The sequence below is a fragment of the Nelumbo nucifera genome, chromosome 3 (assembly GCF_055504915.1).
Source record: "Nelumbo nucifera cultivar China Antique chromosome 3, China Antique-T2T, whole genome shotgun sequence".
Classification (NCBI taxonomy): domain Eukaryota; kingdom Viridiplantae; phylum Streptophyta; class Magnoliopsida; order Proteales; family Nelumbonaceae; genus Nelumbo; species Nelumbo nucifera.
In genome coordinates, this window is record NC_142651.1 from 27567043 (window position 1) to 27586952 (window position 19910).

The window sequence follows — 19910 nt, forward strand, 5'->3', positions numbered from 1 at the left end:
TATATTAAAATATGTTGGCTCGGAAATCTCAAAAGCCCAAGTTGGGCCTACTTAGGACCAGGACTGGCCCGATATTTCACTATTGACTCTTGAGGCATCAGCTGGGTTGGGCCGAGGCCTAAGTTAAGCACCATGTTATAGGTGCTAGGTTCAGCTTAGGCCCGGACCAGTCCATGATCAGTATTTACAAACTAATCAACTGGAAGCCAATGCAATTGAGGGCCCGTACCAGTTTGAGAGGGCTGAACCGAAGATTCAGCTAACCTGCTGGTTCAGGTGCTTTGAAGCACTTCAAATAAGATATTTAAAGAGGCTTAAGTGGACAGCCATTCGAATTATAGTTTTCAAATTCTGACCGGACTAGACAATTGGACAAGAAAAACCGGGAATCGGTTAGGTGATTGGTTCCATTTTTCTAAAAAGATTGGATTTTTTCTCAAAAACCGTTGATTTTGGCCAGCAAACCGCTGATCTGGGCAGCTAACCGTTCAAACGGTTTTGACCGTTTTATTTTTTATTTAATTTATTTATTTTTTATCATAATGGATTGATTGTTCAGTTCAAGTGATCGGACTATTCGACCCGGGAACCGGACCCCTGACCTGTTCATTCTCCGGGTCAATTTTAAAAACCTTGCTTCGAATGACTGACGGACGGCCAATTTGAGTTCTTTAAATTTTCCCTAAACACAATTTATAATTATAAGCTATTGGTGTGGGGAAAGCCAGAAAATGTTACACTTAACATTGCTGATTTCAACTGTCCGGAGTTTTCACTAAACATTGCTTATATGCAGGCTGTTTGTGTGGAACCCAAACAGCATATCCCAACCGTGTAATGGAAACATCTCTTGATGACAAGTATGAAAGATGTATTCAATGCAAGATGAGATTTGCATGTGGGGTGCTGGTGGTGTGTTATCTCTTCAGATCAGCCCTCTCAAAAGAGCATGTATTTCTCTGTCTGAACGGTGCTCACACCATTCAAATAGCTCCCTGCAATTTTGCATTGGAAATATCTCCCATGAAAAAATCACACAAGTATGGAGATATTCCCAACATAAGGCTGTAAAGGTTATTGGAACGGGCTTTGCCGTTACCGAAGCTGGACTCACAAGTTGCAACTCAGGAGTGTCAATTGGACTGGATTTGGTCTAATTCAATCCAATCCAATGTGAGTCCATTGTAAATGGACCAAGTCCAATCCAATCCAATGAATATTCTGGACTAATTTGGATCGATCCAATTTAATGTTTGGACCATCCAATCTGTTCAATTTCATTTTGATTTAGATTAGTTTCAATCCAAACTCGATTCATTGACACATATATTCTTATCTTATATCAATGGACCAGATATTAGCTTAATCCAACTCAATCCAATATAAATTTGTTAAGAATGAATATATCTTGTTGGTCCGTTCAATCCGTCCAAATTAATTTTGGACGGACGGGATCCAATCTAAAATCGATCCATTGAAATCGGTTAGTTGCAGGGGGCTGCTCGGAAACAGTGCGAGCACCAACTTGCCCTAACAGAAGCCGAACTCAACTATGACCAGCAAATTAGGGATCCTGATCCAACTGAATGAGCTGAACCACGTAGTATGCTCCAAACCTACTTATGGGCTCGGATCTGAAGTTTTTTTTTTTGTTTTTTTCCCTAAGCTATTGGCTCGGATCTGAAGTTGTGCCCACAAGACATTATAGATGCGCATTGCGAATATCACCCTTTTCATTTATTGAGAGATGTTCCCAATTCACAGATGTGGTAGTCCATTGGTAGAGATGTGGGTAGCAGATCCAGAGTACCTACTCATACCATGAGTCCGGCTGACTTGGAGTCTTTAATAAGATTCACATCAGCAGTCGCAAGTTTTCACTTTTCAATTAGTTAATTACTTAATTCAGCCATCCCGGGACTAATTTCTCCCGCCAAATTCTCCTCGACAGAACAGAGGAAATGGAAACGCAGCCGTGGGAAGCATTAGACGTAGACGATACAGACCTACCCGTACTCGTTCGTTGCTCGGCGCTCCTCCCTTCCAAGCGTCCCCCGCCACCGCCACCGCCACCGCCGGCACCACCACCACCACCACCGTCACAACAACTACAACAACAACAGCCACCACAACCGGAAAGAATCTACTCTTCAAACACACAGTCCCTCTCTCAAGAGCCCTGTTCTCAACTTCGCTGTTTTTCCCAATCTCAACCCATAACCCATGATTCAGAAGCCCTAGAGTATCATTCTATACCATCCTCACCTCGGGTTGAGGAGAGAGAGGAACCCTCCTCGACCAGTGCGCGTCGTCTCATTCCTGGTCCCGCCGGTGCCGTTCAGGCCGCTATGCACCGGCTGGACCGTAACAGGCAGAATTTTTCCACCGGCGAAGAACGAATCCCCACGCAGGAGTATCTAAGGAGGGCCCAAGAAGAAGGAGAAGACGATGAGGATTTTAAGCGCAATCCGTGGCTCTGTGCTATTGACTTCCTTCAATCTGAAGGAGCTGGTATAAACTTGCTTATTTTCTACTTCTTCCTCTTTTTTCCCCTTTTCTGTGTTTGCGAAATTCCTTTCTTTCTCGTTTATGAATTGCTAATTTTCTGTTGGGTTTATTCAGATATGGGGAAAGGTGGGGTTATGAGAACCCCTTTGTGCTCGATTAAGACCCGCTTTGGATCTGATAGGGTTCTTCAGGTATCCCTGTTCTTTGCTTGATAGAGCATTAGGTTGGAAGTCGACAAGTCCAGCAATTTTGGCTTAACTTTTCCATCATTATTATTTTTGACATTTGTAGTTGGTATAGTGGCTTTCTAGGGCCTAACTATGTTCGATTTTGGGTTGCTGATTAGGTTGTTGCAGTTATCAAGTCCTGCACGTCGAATGGGCTAGGTGACCTTATTGTAACTCTTAAGGTAGTTCCACTAATAGAATAACAACTCTGAAGCTAAATTGTGGGAAGTTGCTTTATTGGTTTTGCAACAAATATGCATTTACTGTAGCTAATACGGCTAAAATTTTGATTTCAGGACCCTACTGGTACCATTGGTGCAAGCGTTCATCGCAAAGTCCTCACTAATAGCGAATTTGGAAGGAGCCTTTCTGTAGGAGCAGTTATTATTCTCCAAAAGGTTATGGAGGCTTCTTTTTCCAATAATTGACACATGTCACATCATTTATCATGATATAAGTTGCAATTTTGTTCATATGGTTTCATTTCATTAGTAGAGAATTATTGATAGGTTCATAGGCATGCTTCAACCCATAAAATTGAATGACAACTTGGTTTTAATTACAGTAGCATCAAAGTTAAGAAACTTACAGAAGGCATGGTTCTTTCAGGTTGCTGTATTCTCCCCTTCTTGTTCAGCACAGTATCTAAACGTAACACTGAACAATGTGGTCAGGGTATGTACTTTTTTTTCCTCCTTTTTTACTTGGAATTTGGATAGCAGTTCTGATTACTTAAATATAGTGCTGAGTGTGGCTACTGTTATTTTCTAAATGAATTTTTTTTAGTGGATAACGATATAATTTTATTAAATTAAAAAACAGGAAAGAATTATAAATAATTTACAAGTGCCAGAGAAAAAAAAAAAGATTGATCCTTAATTTACATCATTAGCTAAGACTCTTGTTGTGGTGCCTAGCAAAGCTGGCAATCTAAGATTACCTAAACTGCATCCATCAAATTTCAGCTTAACCATGTTTAGCAGTGGGGGAAACCAATCACAAACTAAAATAGGCCTTTCCATGGACGAGTTAGTGGGGGTGCAAATAGATCGGATCATGATGGAATCTGAAGTCCGATCCTATTTTGTCGGATTCGGATCACCCCTATCCAATCCGATATACATATATATATATATATATATGAAAATAGTTGAAAAAATACTTGTTTTTTTTGTTTTTCTTTATTTAAATTGTTATATTTTCTTTTCCTTTTAATAATTTATTATTATTTTTAAAATAAATCGGATTGGATCAGATTCGGATATCCGACATCCTGATTGGATTCGAATTTGAATCAGCATTTATGAGATCCAATCAGATCGGATTGGATTCGGATATACCATGATTCAAATCTGATCCGATCTGTTTGCATCCTTATGAGTTAGCAACCTGATGCTAACATCTTATTAAATCATCAACCAAGTAGTGGACAAAGATATTCATGGTTTTAACCTAAGAAACAACCTTGGCTTTGATATTTTCTATCACTGTTTTAGCTGTTTGGCTTCGTCCTTCAAGCATTTCTTTCTCCCCAAATTGCCCAAGGATAGCGACCCTAGTGCATTCCCAAAGCATCTTTCCCTTTCTACTCAAATCTGTTGGAGGAATCCACCTACATCCACAAAGGTTAAGAAAATGCTCCCAAATTCTAGAAGCGAAAGTGCAAGGGATTAGCAAGTGAAGAGTAGTTTCACCACTTGACCAACAAGGCAGCAAACGTGGGGTGAAAGGCACCCATTTGGGCTCCTTTTCTTCAAGACCTCACAAGTGTTATTTTTTGATGATAAACCTCCCAATAGAATGCTCTAATCTTGGGTGGAGTGGACCCCACCAAATGGCATTGACTGGAAAAGAACCCAAATTGGGAAGATGAGGAAGTAGAACTTAAAAGAAAGAAGCACAAGAGAAATGCCAGATGGGGAATGAATCCAAACCCTGCTATCGGAGGTAGAAAGGTTGAGATAGACACTTTTAAGAGATTGAATTAAATTCAATGCCTCAAAGATTTCACTTTCCCTTAGGCCCCTTCTGAAACCCAAATCCCAAAGAGGCTTTGGCACCAAACTACACAATGAAATACAAGTTTGTTTTTATTTAAAGAGAGAGCATAAATATGAGAAAAATGGTCTTTCAGTGGTGAATAGCCCCACTAGAGGTCCTCCCAAAATCTATTTTTTCTACCATCTGAAACATCATAACGAACTTTCGAGATGAAGGTTGGATATAACTTGGAAGTTGACTTCTAGGGGGCCAACAAAGAACTTAAACTGGTTTTGCATCTCACCCATTAAAATCTAGACCATAGGTACTTTTGATTATAACATGCCATAATTTGTCCTTATCTAAAGGGGAATCTTTCTAACCACTCACCCAACAAGGATAAATTTCATCTCACAATCTCTCCCATTACCATTCCCAAACCTCCATCCTTCTTCCTTTTGCTTACCAAATTTCAGTTAAATAAGTGATTCTTTTAGACTCTCTTGGTTCCCCAAAGAAAATTCCTCATGGTCCTTTTTAGACTTTTTCCAAGGGCATAGCTTCTTTGTGAATTTGTCTACTATAGGGTTCCAAAAATTTTGTGATCTAGGGTTTCCTTCGAAGGGTAACCCTAGGTAACACATAGGCCAAGAGGAGATGACAGAATAAATGCAAAGTGTTTTATAACTCTTTGGTCCAAGTTGATACCCATTACGAGACTCTTGGAAAGGTTGACTTTAAGGTTGGAGATCTTCTCAAAACATTGGATGAGTAAACTTAAATTCCTCACAACAACCTCCTCATTAGTATCACCAAAAAAAAAAAAAAAAAATAAAATAAAATTCACATAGTCTTCAAAAAGTAAATGTGAAACCATTACTTCCTCCCTCCTTACCTTAGCTCCCCTTGGTAAACCCCTATCATCCACTCTAACAAGAAGCCTACTTAGAACATCTATTACCAAGGTGAAGAGAAAGGGTGAGAGGGGGTTACCTTGCCGAAGCCGAATGCCTCTCTTTGCTAGGAAAAAATCTTTAAATACCCTATTCACTAGAATTGAGTAGTGGCACGAGCAAAAGCAGCCCATAATCCATTTTCTCCATCTTTCCCCAAACCCTCTCTTCACTAGAATCTCCTCGAGAAAAGACCAATCCACCATGTCGTATGCTTTCTCCAAATCTAACTTTCAAACCCAACCTTTCTTCTTTGACTTTTCCATGTCCTGGACACATTAATTTGCAAGTCCTTGGTTTTGGGAAATCAGGGTTGGGAGAACCTCCTTGGGTCTAAGAGAGAGAACTATGGATATGATCTTATAGAGACTACCAACCAAGCTAATAGGTCTAAAATCTCTAGGGTGAGAGATTTCATCTGTTTTTTGCCATTTAATCTGTGTTTTGATTTTGTGCTGTTAGGTTTGATTGATAAATAGACAATGGCTCAAGCTGCTTGAGCCAATGCCTTTGTTTATTTTGCATAGCTACAAGATTGGACCTTTCATATACCTAATCCACTTTTTTACTAATTAGGATGGAGTGGTGATGCCACTCTCCTACTATGTATATAAGATTGGACTTTATATCATTGTCATCATCATCTAAGCTTATCCTAACCATTAACTACATAAATCCTCTTTTTTCATTTTATTCTATTTAATGCATATCCATTGTTAAATTTCTTAGTTCTTACTACTTCAACCAATGTCCTTTTTGGTCTGTCTCTAGCCCTTCTAGCCCCTTCAACTTGCAACAAATCACTTCTTCTTACAAGTGCTATAGATGGTCTTCTATGCACATGACAAACCATCTTCAGTCCAGTATTTTAAAAGCGCAAGGCGCACAATTTAAAAAAAAAAGGTTAAAAATTCAAAAAAAAATGCAAAAAAACTCAAAAAATTATAAAACATAATATTAATAAAAATATAAACTTAAGTTTTAAAATAAATGTTTTAAAAAACCTATTATCTAAAATTAAAATACATAAATATAATATGTAAAGCATATTCAAATGAGAATTTAAAAATGAAATCAAACATATAAAACATTTTCAAGCATATAAAACCCACAATCTCTTTTTTTTCTCAATTTAATCAAGTAGCTAATGTGACATATTACATTCCTAATTCTACAAGCCGCCTTTGTGCCACGCCCCTCGAGGCAAGCCCAAACAAGTCCATGTTAGGGTCTTAAATTCTTAGTTTTCACACAAAAAATATTAATTTTATAGTTTTAATTGCTTTTAAGAAGATATCTTATTAGGATGAATGAATGGACAATATTACCAAATAGGGGATTCTCGAAGCTCCGGTGCCGCCAGACTCAAAAAAAAGGAAAAAGCGGCAAATTTTCAAAAGGCGCACCAGGCGTGCGCCTTTTGAATGGGCTGCGCCTAGGACCTAGGCGAGGCGCCTACCCTAAAATGCGCCTTGCCTGTGCACCTAGGTGCGCCTCAGGCATGCCTTTTAAATACTGCTTCAGTCTACTTTCTTACAGGTGCTATAGATGGTCTTCCTTCAAGTGACGTCATTTCTGACTCTATCATTTCTAATTTTCTCACTCATCCATGTCAGCACTTGCATTTTTGCCACACATTTTTTAACATGTTTCTTGACTGCCCAAAACTCTGCTCCATACAGCATTGCTGGTCTTACAATTGTTTTATAGAATTTTCCTTTTAACCTGAGTACTATTTTCTTATCACATAAGACTCCAGATGCACCCCTCCATCTTGTCCATCATGCTCTAATTCTATGGGCGACATCCTCCTCAATCTCTTGTTATGAATTATCAAACCAAGGTAAAGGAAAAATGTCACATTGAGTTATCTCTTGGTCTTCAATCCTAAATGTCCCCTGATTTGCATTCTTATTGTTGTTGTTGTTATACTTATATAGCATATATTCTGTGTTTGTCCTACTTAAACCTCTTGGTTTTAAGGTATTTTCCCACAAACTTAATTTTGCATTTAATCCTTCGTTTGTTTCATTATTAATATAATGCCATCAGCAAACACCAAGCATCATGGGACTTCATCCTGAGCATGTTTAGTCAATTAATCTATGTTTTTTCTTTGCAAATAAATAAGGATTAAGCGTTGAGCCTTGGTGAAGACCTATTGTAACTGTAAAATGTGATGCCTCTCTCACAGGTGTTCTAACATTGGTTGTTTCCCCCTCGTATATATCCTCCTTGGATATAGCCTTGTAGCCCAACCAAATACTAATCGTCTAGTGAAACCAATCTGTTATTTTGGTTCAAATTATTTCAGAATAATATTGGGATGATTGGCTATGCATTTAAGATGCATCTGGAATAACAAGTGGTCATGAAAAGGGAAAGTTGAAATTACAAACTTTGTAGAGTTTTCATTCACATAACAGAGCTTAGGACTCCAGTTCTCTCTCCCTCTCTCTCTCTCTCTCTTCACTCACTTTCCCAAATGTTATAACAATTTCAGCTGTTTGAACAGTTAGTTAAAGAAGCTACATGAGCAATATTGCCTGTTTTTCTTTTTATGGGTTATATGTATCCATGCACGATGAGATTTGTGGTTTCCAAAACCTCCTTAGGTGTTAATTTCTCAAGGTTCTCTTATAGTCCTATTGGTAAATTAAATGTTGATTTTTTTTTTTTTAATTTGGTATGTGGATTTTTAGGGGGCTTTCAGATTTTGAGCAATGATGGAGGGAGGCCAGTTCTTGTGATTTATCCTTTTAATCTCTTAGAAATGGGAGCAACCATTGCATGTATCCAAAGAGAAGTTACAGAATGTATATTTTAGTGGATGGATCGGAAACGGAAAAGGAGGATGGAGAGATCGTTATGGACAAGACTCATGAAATCGAGAGAATGGACTATCTGGAAACAGTGATCAACAAAGAGGTGGAGGTAAGCAAGATTTTGGGACTACTCTACTTGGGTGGAGAGGATTTTGCTAGGCAAGCTTTCCGGGAAGTGGAAGAGGTTCCAGGTGAAGGTTCAAATGCTGGTAAGAAGGCTTTAATTGCTTCAGAAGCTACTACTACTGGGGGGGGGGAGGATGACAAACTGCGGAAAGAAGCAGAGCAAATATAAGGGAGGTAGTATGACAGCAGAGCAAATATTTGAAAAAAACGCAGTCTTGGAGCTTGGAAGGGTAAAATGAAAAGAATGGAGATAAAAAGATTGGTGTAGGCCATCCTAATGCTGTATTGCTGTTAAAAGATTTAGACATAAAAATTCAACAGACCTGTGCCAGTGTCAAAGGTTTTTGCTAGATTGAAAGTGGGTCTATTTGGGGTGGGAACCAACAAGAGGGTTAAGAAAAAAAAGTAAAGAAAAGCAAGAGGTGCCTAATGTTGCTGATGCTGGACTGCAGTGATTGATTTTTTGTCGTATTTTGGGATGGAGCGTTAAGTTTGGGTAGTCTGTAATTTGGGTTTCTAGATGGAGAGCTGGGTGGTAATTGTTGGGTCTGTTATTTGTTCAATTTGGATTTGGGTGGGGGTAGGGGGGAGATGTGCTTGAGGTTGGCTAGGGCAGGGTTTTTTTGTTCTGATTGTGGTGACTTCTCATCACTGTTTGTAGTTTTTTCTCTTTATTAATGGTTTTTTCTTTATTTATCTTAAAAAAAAATGACATAGATTGTTCATCTAAAGATCTTGATATCCAGTGTCTTCACCCAATGGACTACTCTTAGGGATGGCAACAGGGTAGGTTCGGGGAGGGTTTTGTAAATTCTAGACCCTATCTGCCTCTCTAAACCTCCCAACCTGTACCCACCCCAAAACCCGTAGCGGGTTGGATTTTGAGAATCCAAACCCTCCCCACACATGAAAATGAAAATCCCTCCCTGACCCTAGCCGCCTCTCATTCAAGGGTAGGGCGGGTTGGGTTTAGAACCTGCATCTAATTTCCTATTATTTCTTGTTATGTATAAGCAATAAATAAGTAAAATAACATGAGCAAACAACAAAATTTCTAATTGATCAAGGCACATAAAAATACATAAACTATCAATTATCCTTCACATAAAATTCAAAATATTATTAAATTCAACACTTAATATATAAAGTTCATATGTTTTTCAACAATATGCGGGTCAAGGAGGGTTGGGTTTAGCCTAATACCGTACCCTACCTGTGCTCTTATAGGTTGTAGAATCTCAAAACCTGTCCCGAAATCCATCCTTCAAGCAAAAGAACCTGCCTTGTTTGGGCAGGTACCCACTGGGTAGGGTAGAAATTGCCACCCCTAACTACTTTGATGGTAGTGGCTTCAATAATAGCATCCCTGCTTCTTTCTTTATCAAGAAAAATTCTCTAGTTACACATTCATCAAAAAAAAAAAAAACTCTTTGGTTCATCTCTTCCCAAATTGTCCAACAAATTGATGCTCTTGTACACTTCCATAATATTCTTCCCCTCTTCTTTGGCCAACTAACAAAGGTAGAGGCGAACAGATTTTGTACATTTGATGGAGGGTTCCACCTACACCCAAACAAAGAAAGAAACCATTCCCAAATTGAAGAAGAAAAGGGCAGGAGATTAATAAATGATAGCAATTCTCACCATTGACCTTACAGACAGAGCACAAATGAGGTGAAAGACACCAATTAGGTCTTTTTCTTTGCATTAATTTATTTTGGTAAATTTCATTTATAAAAACAAATCATTTTGGTAATTTTTTTCTTTGCAGTAATTCACAAGTATTAATTCTCTCTAGAAACACTTTCCAGAAAAAACCACCCACCCTATGCGGAATGGGTTTATTCCAGACCTCCTTGACCGGAAGAGACAACTCCTAACTGTCACTCGGCTGATTAAGGGATGAAAAAACTGTCTATAGCAACCAGCCATGCAAAAGCCTCCCCTCTTGGTGGAATAGGATTATCCCATACACTTACAACCTGTGTAGGTTTCCTGTTGATTTTAAATTAGAGCTGCATGGGACTTCAAAAAGAATTTTTCATTCCTATACTCCTTCCACCACAACTTATCCATTGAAGAGCTTGATACTTTTGTTTTTTCTAGTCTGTCCAGCATTGCAATATACTCTTCCGCCTCCCAGTCAAATAATGGTCTTCTGAACTTGGGATACCATATTAGTTAATCACCCCTCATTTAGTAATTGATTAATACTAACATTCAGTGATTTAAAAGGCATACCTAGGCCCAAATGCAGCCCCTTCTGGTTATTGATAAAAAAGAGGCTTCCGGTTTTCTGAACGATGTAAAAGGGAACCATTGATTTTTTGAGATTTACACTGTTGTCATTTGGTAGTCATCATGGTGTAAAAGTGTAAATATAAGTTTCCATCGAGTTTTGAGAAGATGGAGTTTTACATCGATTTTATCGGTGGTAACTTTCCACCGATGTAAAACATCATCACATCCAAATGCTAGCAAAATCAGACCGGAGTGTAAAGTTTACCTCGGTTCTCTATTTACACCTCAAGCAAATGCGGCTTTAATAGTTCTACTTGGCCACTCCTTTGTCTTCCTAGATGTGTCTGTTTCTGGTTCTTTTCTTCCTAGTTTTGCCTCTCATCCATCTTTGCATCCTCATCCCAGTTACTGTCATATTATGGAATTATTGTTTCCTGATTAGTTCCACATAATATTGTTGGCCTTCTAGTCATTTTATAGAATTTTCCTTTGTCTTGTTGGTACATGTTAATCGCATAACACCCTAGATGCACTTCTCCATTTCAACTATCTCTAGTTCTATGAGCAACCCCTTTAGTTTCTCTCTAATTATGGATGGTGGAGCCAAAGTAATAAATTAATTTGGGACATTTTTTGATCATTGATCTAAATTGCATCCCCATTGCTACTCCTATTTGTTGCCAAAATGCAATGCATATATACTGCCATGTATTCTGTCATGGTCCTTTTCTTAAAACTTTTTGATTGCAATACATCCCTTGACCATTTTAGCTTTGTATTTAGCCGCTTCAGTCTCATCAATCAAAACCATACCATCAGTAAATAACATGCACAACAGGTATGTTCTTGTTCTTGTAAGGGCATTTTTTATAATGCATAACTAATGCAATAGGATATGGATTAAGCACTGAGCTTTGGAAACAGCCTCTCTGTATGTGCAGGGGTAAGGCTGTGTACATCTGTCCCTCCCCAGACCCCGCATTTAAGGGTGCCAATGGACCAGTTTTGGACTGGACGGGGTCCAGTCCAAAATCAATTTGGATGGATTGGACAGACCAAAAAGACAGTGGATTGGACCAATCCGGTCCAAAATATTTATTAGATTGGACTGGACCTGGTCCGTCCGCAATAAATTTATATTGGATTTGGTTGGATTAAACCAATATCTGGTCCATTGATATAAGATAAGAATATAGGTATCAATGGACCGGGTTTGGGTTGAAACCAATTTAAATTAAAATGAATTTGAACAAATTAGATGGTCCGAACATTGAATTGGACCAGTTCAAAAGGGTCCGGATTATTCATTGGATTGGATTGGACCTGGTCCATTTGTAATGGACTCACATTGGACTGGATCGGATTGGACCAAATCCAGTCCAATCGACACCCCTTACCTGCATTGGTTGGAGCCTCATGCACTGGGCTGCCCACTGAGCTTTGTTGGAAAGTCATAGTTTCCAAACTGGTTATTCCCTATTAAAAATATACTGATGATATCAATGCATGTATAGATCCTCTTTCTTTTGCAAAACCTACCATGAATCAGATCACCTTCTTGGTGACCCGACATGTGCTTTTTATAAATCAATAAATACCATTTAGAGATTTCTCCTCCTTTCCTTGATTTTTTTTTTCATGTTCTCCTAGATAGAAGTTTAACAATGGATATGACATTAAACAGAATGGAATGGCAAAACATGATTCATGTAGTTGACCCCATATAGTTGGGCTAATGATGATGATGATGATTCTCCCAAGTAGAAAGGTCACTTTAATAGTTGATCTTCCTGGCATAAAGTCAAAAAGGTTATCTGATACTCTAGATTCATGCTTTAGACGGTCCTCAACCACTCTCCTAAAGTTTCTTACTATTGTCATAAGTTTAACCCCATGATAATTAGCACAATTTTTTACACCATTTTTTTGCTTTGATATATATACAATTAGGAACCATAGTACTTTTTCTTCATTGATCATGCAACTAACTTAGTTGGCCATAATGTTCTCATCTCTTCTCTGCACTTCTAAACTTCTACTGTGACACTAACAGGTCCCAAAGCCTTTCCTACCACTAGTTAAAAATTGGTCAAAATATAACTTTTAAAGCACATTAATACTTGATACTTGATAGAATTATTAGACCTAGTTATTATACTGATAAACCAGGCTTATAGGACAGTTACTCTTGTGTTCTTTTCCAGGAGAGTCTTGTTATCATTTGTCTGTATCCTTACAACAGATAAGATGAAGCATCTCACCCACAAGACTAGTATATCTTTTCCTTTCAACAACAGGTCATAAGTAAAGATTGTGGACCTTCTTCAAGAAGAACTTATCCTGCATCTACAGTGAGATTTGCTTCTGCTGCTGCTGATACAGGTAGTTTATCTTTATAGTCCCATTTCTGATCTACCTTGAAGGTGCCAGCTGGCTCAGTTGGTAAGGTCTCTGGCTGGTTGTAGCGGAGACTTGGGTTAAAATCCTGCCTTCACCAGGATTTGGTGGTGGTGGGGGGTTATAGGTTTGGGAGATGGGCTACCCCCCGTTGTGTAGCCCTGTGGAACAAAGAAATGTATACTACTGATCTAGCTCTCACGATCAGGTGAGTGCAGGGGAATCAGATCTAGGATGGCAGAGAAATCATCACCTGTGAGACGGATAGCACCTGAAGAAATTTTGAGGCATACAATTAGAATGGATGGAAATGAAGTAGGGACAGTGGATGCCGATAGACAATTGAAGAAACATGATCCAGCAATTGGAAGCTTCAACTTTCACAGCAGTAGTAGGCATGGATGTGCTGCTGCATTGGAGAAATTCTTGGCAGTGAGACAGGAAACAATTGAAAAAATCTCCAAGGGGACTGCCAAAAAAGATGCCAACAGTGAAGCAGAGAAAATGGCCGATAATGGTAGATGCCCAGATGAAGGTACACCATTGCAAAACATTAATGGCATCAGTGGGCATAAAAATGCTTCTGTTGCAGAAAACTCTGTTAATGAATCTGATGAGTGTGAAATAGAAAGTATTGGAATTAAAAATCAGAGGCAGCAGGAGATTTCAAAAGCTTCAGTCCCACAGTGGACAGATGAACAACTTGAGGAGCTTTTTGCAGCAGGTTTTGATGATGATACCTTTCTGTTGTGACAAATTTGTAAATTTGTTGTATAGATGTCAAATCACATTTGCACATTTGCATTACCAAAAAAAAAAAAAACTAATTATAAGCAGGGAAAAACATCTGAATTCCATTCTATTTTACATCATTACCTGTTTTCTGCCAGTTCTAAGAATGCTGATAGGTGTGGTCAATAGTTGCCACCTTCTCTTGGCGGGATCAGGTTTAAGAAGATTTTGGATATGTTAATGCTCTAGAATTGACCTTATTCTGTTGTTTTGTCCAATGTTTAAAGTATCAACACGTATCGGCCTGTATTGGCCGATACTTATCGTTTCGGGAGCTCCCTGGTACGCCCCTACAGGGGGTGTATCGGGCTTCTGACCGGTTCAGGGGGTGGAGGAGCCTTAAACCAGCCCCTCTTAACCGGTTTTGAAAAAAAGTAAAAAAAAAATGTACCAATATGCCCCTACCGGCGTATCGTGCGTATCAATTTTTGAACTTGGTTTTGTCCCAGTTGTCTTAATCAGGGAAAGGAGATTTCTTTTTGAAAAAGCTGTGTATGCTTGTATACTTTTAGAGTTTATACTTTGAAAAAGACTAGCAAAAAAAAGTATCATGCTGTTCTATCATATTAATTACTGAAAGCTAACTGGCTAAACAAAATAAAGAAACAGGTTAATTAGGACCACCAAAAACAGGTTGGTTAGGGCATGGATCTTGCAAATAGATGGGATGCATTCTGGCTTCAAAGCAACAATCTTTTAGCCATAAAGTGAACATATTTCTGATTTATAAATCTGACATGAGATTGGGTTATCATAAAATGCTTGGGCCTTGGTAATACTTGTTGTTGAAGCATTAAAATCATTTATTAAATTATGAAGAGACTTGAGCCCAACATCTGGTCCGGTTCATTTAAAATTCAGGCCCAAAGTGTTCAAAGGTTTGAGTGGCGGGGACCATTACCCAATGTTGGCCCCTTCTATCTGGGGTGTTGAGAGGGGTGGACTGGATAAAACCTTTGCGTGGGGTGGACCCAGTCCTCAGGAGCAACTAATTGCCACCATCCCTCCACAGTACCACCACCAATTGGCAACATCAGTACCTCTGGCACCAGTCACACCACCACCGTTTCTTATCCATTGGTGCCATCGTTGGTGTCAACCACCTTCGGAGATCCCATCACTTTAGCTTTACTTTCATGCCCGGCGCATTTGTTATAAATGGTCTATCGTACATGGTACCGGTACTAGCACTTATACTGAGATTAGACCTGTTCATGGCCAGGCCGGGCCGGGCTCGGGTCGGGCTTTTGCTCTTTATTAACATAAACTTTTCAAGCCCGAGACCGAGCCCGGCCCGACCAACGGGCCTAAAACTTGGGCCCGGGCTCGGCCCTCAAAAAAGCCCGAAGTTCGGGCCCGAGCCCAAAGCCCGACTTGGGAGTCTGAGTGCCGGTGCTGTCTGAGAGAATGGTGCCTGTTGAGTTCGCCGATTCCTGGGAGTCTGAGAGTGGGAATAGAAACCTAGAAAGTGAGAAAATAGAAGATGACAACACACAACAGTGCCGATGAGAGAGAGAGAGAGAGAGCTCATCGCTTGAGAGAGAGAGACGATCTAGATCTGGTGGTGCCAGCCGCCGGTGCGGCGGTGCCTGAGTTCGCAAAATGAAAACGGTGCGCCTGGGTTCTGGTGGTGCTGGGCCACTGGTTGGAGAGAGAACTAAGAATGAGAAGAAAGAAGATGAAAACGGTGCCAGCTAGAGAGAGAGAGAGAGAGATCACCGCCAAAGAGAGAGATGACTAGTTTTGGACCTTCTGGTGGAATCGGCCGTCGGTGACTGAGTTTGCAGGTGGGTTAGGTTCACCGGTTTTGAGAGTTGAGAGGGAGAAATGAGAGCCGCTTCTGTGAGAGTGAGAGTGAGAACGGAGAATGAAAAGAAAAATTTTAAGTATTTAGGGTTAGGGTTAGGTAGTTTAGGAAAAGTCGAGCCGGGCCGGGCTTTTTTAACAAATCCCAAGCCCGGCCCGTAAAATAGTCAGGCTCAGGATTTTAAGCCCGAGGTCAAACCCACGGGCTAAAACACATGCTCAAGCCCGTCCGGGGGCCGGGCCGGGCCGGCCCGTCGGGCCACCCGGCCCATGAACAGGTCTAATTGAGACATCCACTAGAAAAACTTAAGCCTTCAGGTACTATATATTTGGTATATTATTTGGCATGACAGAAAAAGTACTTGGATCAGTGGTTAGTATGCTACTAGTACATATCATAAACTATGTATGTAACTTTCTTATGGGGTTGTTGGAATAAGAGTGATCGTCTAGCCCATGCTAAATTGATAATGCTACTAGCCTACTCTCACATCTCACAAGTAGGGATGGAGAACTCTTGCCCATAACTTAAGATGTGTCCATGTTAAATTAGGGATTTGTTATTTATATAGCCCTTGAAAGGGATTATCATTATCATCAAAGCTTGGGGTCCGTTACATGAATCCTATTTTGTCATTTGGTTCTATTCAGTGCCATATCCATCATTAAATTATGAATTCTTAAACCATTTTTTATTACTTTTATTCAAGTCCTTTTTTATCTTTCTTAACTCATCTATCCCCTTCAACTTGTAATTGATCACTTTCCACCGAGTGCTGTAGATGGTCTTCCATGCATAACCCTTGAAAGGGATGCATGGACTTAAAAATCATGGCTGAATAAGAGAGTGGGGTTGGATTCTTCCTAGCTTTATTGGTGACTTGTCCAGAAAATATTTTTCACAACCCTAAATTCTTAGAATTTGCACACTAAATTCCAGCTTAACTAAGTTAATTTTTTATTTGGAAACTAATACTACCTTTCAGACTTTCTTGTGGGATGAGTAATTCCTATTACATCTATGAATATGTGATTTTTGGATGTGTTCAATTCTCGTGGGGAAGAGAGTTCTCGTTTTGATTTGATCCAATTGTATTCTCCTTGCTTTATGCTTTGCTAATGGATATTTTGTTTTGTATTTGGTCTTATAATGTGATGATGGAAATTGTAATTTGAATAGCAGTTTTTATTTATAAATAAAATGATCAAGTTTGCTGTATTGGCAAATTCGGTTATGTTTGGAAATTAATAGCATATACAGTGAGCGGGAAGAGAGTTTTTTCGGGACCACAATGCCCATGTATTAGAAAAGAACAAAAGTGAGAAACTGTTCATCTTCCTCAGACCTTTTCCCCTCCCCATTTCTGCAACCTTTTTCCCACAAATCAGGGAATGGTTTTTAAGGGCCACCAGCCAAAAACATGGTGAACCACGAGTACCAGTACGGATTTATTTAATGTCAACAAAATAGGGCAGAAATGAGAACTTCAACTTCCTATGAACACAAAGAAGGCATCTATTCAAACTAATTAAAAGGAGATGCATATATAGATTGGTCTTGTCAACAATCTCTCCACTTCTCACAACCCTATACTTGCACTCCCATGAAAAATTAGACGAATTAAATTTGTACAAGATTAGGGATCAAATCCCAATGCATGCATCATTATATTCAATGACAATTTTTGCAATTTCACATTTTCACCTCTCTTACAAAATTCAACTCCATTTCTTCTTTTGGTTTTGGGTTATATAATTAATCTCATTTGGATTTTGCAGCTCATGTTTATGAAAATCTCTCTCTCTGTAGATAAGCATAGGTTTTAAAATTAGATTATAATGAATTTATGGGTAATAGGGAATGGCAGTTCTTCTTTTTGTAATATAAGGGTAGTTCGGTTCAATGCTTAAGTTTTTCTCCCGCTCACTGAATTCAACATTATTTTAACAACTTCACTGAATTTGTTATTTGTTAAAATTATGTTATTTATTTTGTAAAAAGTCCTATTTGAATATTACTATTTAGTTCATTCTATTTCCTCGAGACATAAACTCTTTTTTCTTCATTGAATCCTATATTTAAGATATCTTTGTTTTTTTATCATTAAATTCCAATAGTTAAATTCATAAGCTATAATTTTAATAGTATGAAAGCTTATATTTTTAAAATTGACTTGAAAACAAAGTTGATTTAATTATCAAGTGGCCGGTAATCAATTCAACCATTTTAAATGGGTTCACCTATGATGCCATAATCAAATAGTAAAATTTTTAAAATAGATAAAAATTAAAAAAAAAATAAAATTGTAAAAAAACATTTGACACATCTTCAATGTTATATATTTGTTATATTAAAAAAACAAATATGATAAATAAAATGTATTTTTTTTTTATTAATGAAGAAAATAGAATACAAAGTTTAAACTTAATCAGGAATTTGAGGAGCCTGATCTTAACAAAAGGGGTGGCAAAGAGGGCGGACCTGAAGGTGATTTGTAAAAGGAATGTCGAAAGAAGGGTTTAGTATGCAACGGAGTTGGCCAAGGGTGGGGAATCGTGTTCAAGCTCTGTGCTGCTTCTGGAGAGCAGGGAATTGGAGGCCTTAGTCGATGTCTCAAAGAAAAAAAATCCAGGAGGAGAAGATCCGGTCAGCCGTGTCTTCTGGGGAGTCAGGCAGACAAAAAGGGTCACTTGTTGTCAAGCGAGAAATCCATGTAGTGAAGTCGTGTGGTATTCTTTTTTTGTTTAGGAGGGGAGAGTTGGGTCTGAAAATCTTTGAGTTGGAGTCGTAGAAAGAAAGGGAAAAAGAGCAGCAATGTTTCTGTTGATGAGGCCGATGATGCTTTTAGGTTTGGAGGTCTTTCAGGGAGTAGAAAGTTGAGGAAGTTGGTAGATTTTTACGTTGATTCTTCAGTTAAAATAGATTTGAGGAGGGCAAAATCAATTCACGGGCAAAGGTAGGAGTGGTAAAGGCAAGCAGTTGATTTAGGCTGTTTTTGGGTGTGTGGACGGTGGGGTTGGCAGGGGGTTTCTCTGAATTGGTTCTTTTTGTTTGTGAAAGGAATCGGTTTGGCTCGTAGGTGTGAATATCTCTTTCCCGGCTCGAGGCTTTTTGTTGGTTCTTCTGTTGCTTAGTATCTTGAGCTGTGCCTCAGATGTTCCCTTGTATCTCTTTTTTTTTTTCTTTTTAATAATTTTTTTTTTACTTATCCAAAAAAAGTTTAAAACCATTCTAGAAAAGGAACCGTTTTCTTGTCTAAGTGGTGGCTCAATGGTTAAATCATTTGGGTCAAGTGGTCAATCCATAATATCATAATTAAATAATGAGTATTTAAAACATAGACACAAAAATACAAAAATATATAAATTCTGTAGAAAATATTTGAACATTTTTCTAATATTATATATTCATCATATTATCAAACAAAAATAAGGTCTACTTTTAATAATGATGAAAAATGGAATACAAATTTAAAATTAACCTAAAAGCAAAATGATTTTTCATCTAGGTGCTGGGTCAATGATTCAGTCGTCTAGGTCAAATGGGTCAACCCATGAAGTCATAATTAAATAATAAAATAAAAAAATAGATAAAAATACAATAAGTTATAAAAAACATAAGTTTTGTAGATAAATATGGGCACATCTATAAAATTATATACTCATCATATTAAAAAATATGATAAATAAAATTATTTTTATTAATGATGAAAATGAAACACAAAATTTAAGAAAAAAAGAGAATTAGTGATTAATCCATCACCGATTAATTGAGCTAAACGATTCAATTAACCAGGTCATTAATGGTAAATGGAACCAAAATCCTAGTTAGGTAATGGGCCAACCAATCCGACTAGTTGATTTGACCATGGGATAAAAACACTTATAAAAACCGATGTTCTAAAAATAGATTGAAATTTGGAACCATGCTTCCCTCTGAGTCAAAGAAGTCAACTTGTGATGTAATAAATTAAATAATAATAGTCAAAAATATAGAAATCATTATAAAATTTATAAAAAAGTTGAACATGTATTTAATATTATATATTTGTCAT

General features: G+C 38.3%; 1 protein-coding gene across 1 annotated transcript; it reads left to right on the top strand.

Moving 5' to 3' along the window:
• The first annotated feature begins 1757 nt into the window (after positions 1-1757).
• LOC104602282 (nuclear localized protein) lies at positions 1758-14249 on the top strand. The gene is made up of 7 exons (XM_010265941.2): positions 1758-2511; positions 2623-2699; positions 2855-2917; positions 3032-3133; positions 3345-3410; positions 13158-13242; positions 13466-14249. The coding sequence occupies exons 1-7, from the start codon at positions 1962-1964 to the stop codon at positions 14008-14010; spliced, it is 1488 nt and encodes a 495-aa protein (XP_010264243.1). The 5' UTR covers positions 1758-1961; the 3' UTR covers positions 14011-14249.
• Positions 14250-19910: the final 5661 nt, after the last annotated feature.

Coding starts and splice junctions, on each gene's coding strand:
- LOC104602282 (XM_010265941.2), top strand. CDS start 1,962: ATGGAAACGCAGCCGTGGGAAGCATTAGACGTAGACGATACAGACCTA. Junction 3,411..13,157: donor CACTGAACAATGTGGTCAGG/GTATGTACTTTT, acceptor TTTCAACAACAG/GTCATAAGTAAAGATTGTGG. Junction 13,243..13,465: donor TTCTGCTGCTGCTGATACAG/GTAGTTTATCTT, acceptor TCTCACGATCAG/GTGAGTGCAGGGGAATCAGA.